At 40.4% G+C, this 6,717-nt stretch overlaps 2 protein-coding genes across 2 annotated transcripts in view; both read right to left on the minus strand.

Moving 5' to 3' along the window:
* Window positions 1-610, minus strand: part of LOC103460998 (dimethylaniline monooxygenase [N-oxide-forming] 5-like) — a 7,256-nt gene extending 6,646 nt beyond the window's left edge. The window contains exon 1 of the mRNA XM_017303557.1: window positions 515-610. The gene's annotated coding sequence lies outside the window, so the exon portion shown is untranslated. The remainder of the gene's footprint in view (window positions 1-514) is intronic.
* Window positions 611-3,740: 3,130 nt separating this feature from the next.
* On the minus strand, window positions 3,741-6,711 carry LOC108166039 (dimethylaniline monooxygenase [N-oxide-forming] 5-like). The gene is made up of 7 exons (XM_017303558.1): window positions 6,602-6,711; window positions 6,311-6,510; window positions 5,733-5,868; window positions 5,428-5,647; window positions 5,259-5,331; window positions 4,905-5,157; window positions 3,741-4,810 (listed from the first exon to the last, which is right to left on the minus strand). The coding sequence occupies exons 1-7, from the start codon at window positions 6,683-6,685 to the stop codon at window positions 4,655-4,657; spliced, it is 1,122 nt and encodes a 373-aa protein (XP_017159047.1). The 5' UTR covers window positions 6,686-6,711; the 3' UTR covers window positions 3,741-4,654.
* Between the last annotated feature and the right edge of the window lie 6 nt (window positions 6,712-6,717).

Here is a 6,717-nt window from a genome sequence, read left to right on the forward strand (position 1 = left end):
CCCTGTTGGAACTTTTTGCCTTGTCCAACGTTTGTCTCTTTTTTTAATTTAAAACTGTTTGGTTAATCCTTACATTTTTTTTTGCGCAGAGATACTTTGATTGCATTTTTCTTTTAACAAAATGAGCATAAATATGTCAAAGGCAATATCTATACAAAATGAAAATTATTTTCAAAAACCTTTGGCACAATGTTCTGATTTTTCATTTGTATGAATAAACTAACAGCGTGCATTTTCTTCTCATTCAAATTTCTGATCAAGAAAACGTAAAAGCTAGTAAATATTCTTACCTTTTAAAACACCGTTTGGAATGTTCTGTGTAAATGCATAATGACACAATCCATGCAAAAATAATAATAACGATGCAAAAACATTGCATTGATTTGCAACAATCTCTTTAATTTCTTCATGACTTTAAAGAACGGGCATGTTAACGATTAAAGGATTTATTTACGAAAAACAACAAAACAGCTGTAAACAAACAGGTTTTCTTGCTGCAGATTATTTGTCTTACCTTGTGTGCTTCTTGGCCTGTCTCTGGAAAAGGGACGAATCTCATCAGAGCGCCGACTTTTATACAGACCCGCTGCTGACTTTTTTTTTTTTTTTTCCCTCCAGGCAACAAAGACACCCCGCTGTATCTGTATACAGTCTGTGGATGACAGGATCAGGCACTTTTTCTTTTGTCGATCAGAGAAATATACCATTAGTTAATTTGTGGAAGTATTAAAAAATATATATTTTAGAGCGTTTTCACAGACTATTGTGACTGTACTTTTAAGTTTGGGTTATGTGGTTCAAAAGGGGCGGTCCAAACTTTGAGGACCTGATCCGCCGATGCCGGGAAAACCGTGAGCTGTTAGACAACCGAGGAAGAAAAAACATGTCAAGCGTCGTTACAAATATGGTCAGCACAGTGTGGCCAGGATGCGCTTAAAAAAAATAAAATAAAATAAATAAAAAGAAATACATGGTGTTATTAATTACTCTACTGTCGACTGTCTGACGTGCGCCCGCTCGGACACGCGCGTTACTCTAACTCGTTTGAGAGGCTGCGCGTGCACGCCGCCATCTAGATGCGCGTTTGTACACGACAGGGCGTGAAATGAATCTAAAAACACGAAGTTAAAAAAGATTGAATTCTGCAGTTCGTGGTGCTCGTCTGTGCGGCTGCATCGTCTGTCCTCAGTCTGTCTACTGACGTCTGTTCAGCAGGTCGCAGTTTCGTCCCTTCCTCAGTCACTCAGTCCTTCATCACACTGACTGACTAAAAGTCAAGGTCACAACTGACTGGGTTGTACCGCTATAATTCCCCAAATCATTTTATGTGAACCAGATTGCACTTGTTAAGTGTACAGTAGATGGAGTCAATAAATTGGTTAATGTGTCCAAACGTTCCCAGCTTATGAATGTCAACTATTCAGTAAACTATTATTTACTCAGAGATTGCCTCTGATTGCCTTCCAGCATCTGTGCTCAGACAGGACGGTTCTCTTGATGAAACTGGGACTATGGGTCACGTCCTTTGTAAGTGCTTTGCACATCAAGTTGGGTTACTGTTGAATGGCGTCCGGACCTCACATCAACACTTTAAACATTTCAGTCTGTTGAAGCTTAGACGATGCTTCCCCCCCTCCGTTCAGCATTTCTAAAGATAGAAATCTGCAAAGTATATTTGTATTCTGTTAAGTATGTGATTCCTACAGAAAAAAATACAACACAATAAACCTATTAAGACAGGTTTATAGTAACTTTGGAGGAGCTGCAGAGATCCGCAGCTCAAACGGGGGAATCTGTTGACAGAATTATTGTTATTTGTGCACTCCACAAATCTGGCAAATAAAAAACTAGCGTTGAAAGAAAGTTTGTCCGTAGGCACCAACCGGAAAGAAGGTGATCTGCCTAAAATGTTTGCCTATACTGACAGAATAATGTGTTAAAGAAAAGTAGCAAAGCACATCCTTTAATGCATCTCCATGGTGAAACAGGGTGGTGGTGGCAGCATCATGCTATGAGGAGGACAGAAAAGCTGATTAATGGAAGATGAATAAAGCTACACATGACAATATTGTGGGAAATTTTGTGTTAGAGGCTGCAGTAGCATTGAGATTGTGATGGAGATTCACCTTCCATCAGGACATCAATTCAATCAGTCGCAATGGGAAAGTTTGGATCAAATTATTATTTTTGCAAGTCCCGAATGAAATATGGTTTCTCTCTTGTGGCTGAATAAGAATGATCAAAATGAACCGAGGTTTGGATATTATCCCCTAATGCCCTCCATATTACGCACATTTTAGCTTCTTCCTTGACGCTAATCACAAATCCTTTTTTGGCTTAATGGAAAAGCACAATCTACTAGCTCCGGAGGGAGAGGGGTCAAAGTTCGGAACCCTGATTTTGGTGCATCTAAGCTTATTTGGAACTTGGGCTAGTTTCAGAAAAAAAGATCCCTTCCCAGTTAACAATGATTCATCATCAAATCTGTAGGAATACAGTAAGAACGGTTTGAGGATGTTGGAAGACCTATATATGGGGGAGGGGAAAGATAATCCCACATGTTAGAAAACCCCCATCAAGGTCACAAAGGTGACGCAGACAGAGCAGGCCAGACTTTGCCCAGGCTGATGGAAAATTCCACGCTTGTCTCTGGCATGTAAATGAGTTAAGTGCATCAACATTCTTTGTGAATAAAGTGTTTTAGACTACTCTTAATGAGACTGCTAATGGGTAAATGCACTGGCTCATATTTATGCTGGATTAATAAAAGAGAAAACATTATAGCAGAAAAAAGACGATATCCGAACTTCTGGAGCCCTAAAACTTAAAAACATCTGAGAAAAGAAAGAAAGAAAAAAATCTGCTGCTAATGTTACTCATTAATGAAAGAAACTAGATGAGTGTGCTCTTTGTACCAGACTGCAGGCGGCTGCAAAAGTTCCAGAGGATAAAGGTTCTGGGTAGGTTTGATCGAAACCCCCCCTTTGTGTTGAGCTGGGGAAAAAAAAAAAAAAAACCTTCTCAGCAAGTGAAAGTGCATGGAAAAATTTCACAAGTCCCAAAGGCCACAGAGTGATTTCAAAAGCTCAAAGTTTCAATTCTTAAAACAACATTCAAGTTTACAGCAGCTTTCAGCTTGAGCTGATCAGCCACAATCAGGAGATTACACTGCGAGACGTCAGCACCAGGGGGCGCACTATGATGATGTTTGAGTTCCTCCAGACTCAGATTTTCACTTCACTTTCAAATCTGAAGTAAAAAAAAAAAAAAAAAGCTCTTTTTGGACAATAGATGGATTTAAAGGTGTTTTTCACAACTTCTCGTGTTGATCTGGTCTGAACCATGGTAAAATGAGCAGCTCAAATACATAATTATGATGTCCTACAAAGAGATGTACCAGTTTCTCTTCTGTGATTAAAAATAACCCACAGGTGGAATCTGTGTCGTTCGGTTTTGGATGAAGATTCAAAATAAAAATTACTTACTTGGTAAAGTGAACATTTATCAAAATCTTATATGCAGCCAAGACAAATATCTTTCAACAAAATGGAAACTTATGTTTTTAGATGCTTGTGTATGATCTGTGTACAGATGTTGTTTTCTCACCAACTTGACTAGAAATCATTTGTTTTGAAGTCATTGTTACATTTACCTTATTTATCTCCAAAACTGTTGTACTACGACCCTTAAAAGTTCCTTTTGACAATTAAAGCTAGTCAAAAATTGATCAGAGCAGCACATATTGCAAAAATATTTCATTTGGGACTTTAGTTTGGTGGGGCTGAGTAACCTCATGCAAAACATACAAGGTTAATGAATGAGGAGAAAAGATCATATTTACACTCAACAGAAAAAGGAAGACATAGATGTCTGATAAAATCACTAGATGTTAGACAGATCCTGAATTATGAACTGAAAGATACTTCTGCTAGGATTCCCAAGAAATATTGGCGACTTTATTGGCAGCGATCCTCTAGTTGAAAAAAAGTATTCAAAATTTGCTGCTGCGATACAAGAGGAACTTCGCACATCTAGAAATGTGTTTCCAAAAAATACGAAGGGTGCTGTTATTATGAATATGCAAGTTCTGATGATACAATTGTTTTTGCACACAAACATTATGTTATATATCTGATAAAGCAGCTACAGGGTATGGTATAGTTTATTTTTTAGTGTTCCTCTATTGTGCAAAAAAAAAAAAAAAGTGACACATGCAGAATTAAACTGGGGTGGTATGTCTAATAGTGCTTTTGAGGAAAAACAAAATATACTTACTAGACTTTTAATTAAAAAATCTGATGGACTCTATCAGTAAACAGAAAATGGGTGAAAAAAAAATTATTTTGAAAAACAAAAAACCCTGCAAGTCTTTTTTTTTTACATTTGCGATAAAAAACAAAAATCACTTACTTAAATATACATGTTTGAGCGTACCGCTTGCATTACAGCAGCCGAAGTGAAGTTTAGCTGACCTGTTTAAAAGCACAAACACATTTTAAATCTACATTTGTATTTTGAAACAGTCGCCTAATAAGCATAATTTGACAATCCACTTCCAAGAGTTCACAAAAGGTAAGCGCACGGAATAAGCACAATGTCACTGTCATTGGTCTGGTTTTGAGCCGATTGGATTGAACAGTCCCGAGTTCTTCACTCATCTCCAGGCTGCCTGTGGACGAATGTTGGACAGCAGGGTGGGTATGGTGTTTGGGTGGTGTGTGTGGAAGTAGTACGCCACGGCTCCTCCACTCAGGATCACCAGGCTCAGCTTAACCAGGTGCCCCGTAATGGAGGACTCTGGCTCCTCCAGCTGGGCGGACGTGAAAAGAGAATGCATGTAGCTTATATTTGAAAAGATTAGATTTGAAGTTTAAAACTGGTTTAAAAATGGTGTTCAATCAGACCTTCCTGCTTTTTAGGGGCTGGTACATCCGATCGAACTGGGTGAAGATCGCTTTGCGGGCCCCATCCCACTTCCCTGGCCCCATCAGCCGGTACTGGTAGGAGGAGACGGGTCCCCAGAGCACATGCTTGAACAGCTGGTAGTCTGTGAAGAAGAGCCAGGGAAGACCCGGCCTCACTCCAATCTCTCCAGCGATGTCGTCCATGTAGGAAACAAAGTCCACCTGCAGCGGGGTCAACTTTGACACAATGTAGCTGTGGAGGTGGCCAACAAATTGTTGTAAGATCAAACATTGAATAGACTGCGAAAAATAGGTGATCTATTATCTTTAAAGAAGACAAAAATGGGAAGTTACTTTTTCTCAATGTCCTTAGTGTCCTTGTCAACAGCTTTGATCATGGTTTGGTTTGAGGGAAGCTTCTTAAGTCCTTAAAAGCAAAAAAATGATAAAGACATGTTAGGGTCACTCAGGCTTTTGAAGGGTTTCAACTAACAACAGGAGATGTAAAAGCCTTGCCTCTCACCTTTGAAGACACGTGCCACCCATCGGGCCTGCATTTCCGCTTGAGGCATGATGGCGCCGAGGGCATGAATGAAACCCACCACACCTAGAGTGGTATGCTCCAAGTTTGGAGGGAATACGTGCTTGTAGAGACCTACTCTGTGGCCTGACTTATAAAGAACATTGTTTGGCAAGTAGGGGAAGCCATAGTTGTACCCTGTGGCGAACACAATTGTGTCTACCTGCAATGAAGAAGACATAGATCAGTGAAAAGCATTCTGGGAGTGTAGAAAGACTCTTTAAAATACTTAGGAGGAAGATTCTGACCATTTCCACTGTGCTCCCATCGTCAAACACCACAGTGGAGCCACAAATTTCCTTTACATTCGATTTGATGACGACGGATCCTGAAAGAATCTTCAGAGGCAGATCATCATTGATCACTGGGATCTGACTGAAGAGCCTGTGGAGGCAGGAAGGAGAGAGGAACACAGGACTTAGGAGAGATCAGGAGATAATGATCGATCAAAGGGAAGATGCACATCACCATAGTGACTGACCAGTAAAGAGATACAGAAATCTAATCAACCTTGCCTTGAACTTTTCCACACTTTTTCCATAAACATCAGTGTGACTGATTGGATTTTATTCGATAGACTAGGGATCTTTAACTCCAGTCCTCCAGGGTTGATGTCTTTAAGATGTTTCCCTTCTTCAACACACCTGAGTAATGAGGTCATTAACTTTGGAGAACTTTAGTGCATACTGAGATGGTAATTCAGCCATTTGATTCAGGTGTGTTGGATAAGCGAAACATCTAAAAGTTGCAGGACACCGGCTTTTAATGACTAAAATTTAAGAAATGCTTTTTGCTCGGCATTGTGTATTTTCAGGAGAGCACCCACCTGTGTTTGGGCTTGAGGGCGTACGTTGTGTGGTCGTACATGCCGTTGAGTTTCTTCTCTCCAAACCAGTTGAAGAAGTTGATGGGCAGCAGCTGGAATAGGATGTGGACGAACCTTGTGTTGTACATCATGTCCACCGGAACGCCGTTATCTGAGACCTGACGAATCACCCAGGCGCCGCGACGGGTGCTCATATACACCTGGGCAACAGAACAGATGCTAATTAACATTCCTGCAAGTAACAGAGAGATGTGTTACCTCAAAAAAAGACAAAACAAAGAGAACAAGAACCTGCTCTGCAAATTTGCTACTCTCCACGGCGATGTCTCCTCCTGAGTTGCCGATGCCGATGACCACCACTCTCTTCCCGTGCATGTCCTCGGGTCCCTTGTAGTCCCAGCTGTGGA

This window comes from Poecilia reticulata, unplaced genomic scaffold (genome assembly GCF_000633615.1).
Source record: "Poecilia reticulata strain Guanapo unplaced genomic scaffold, Guppy_female_1.0+MT scaffold_435, whole genome shotgun sequence".
In the NCBI taxonomy this organism is placed as follows: Eukaryota; Metazoa; Chordata; class Actinopteri; order Cyprinodontiformes; family Poeciliidae; genus Poecilia; species Poecilia reticulata.

Excerpts from the sequence above, each read along its gene's own strand:
- LOC108166039 (XM_017303558.1), bottom strand. The coding sequence starts at position 6,685 with ATGCACGGGAAGAGAGTGGTGGTCATCGGCATCGGCAACTCAGGAGGA. Across the intron at positions 6,511-6,601 it reads GTAGCAAATTTGCAGAGCAG|GTGTATATGAGCACCCGTCG; the intron begins GTTCTTGTTCTC and ends TCTGTTGCCCAG. Across the intron at positions 4,811-4,904 it reads AGCCCCTAAAAAGCAGGAAG|CTGGAGGAGCCAGAGTCCTC; the intron begins GTCTGATTGAAC and ends ACGTCCGCCCAG.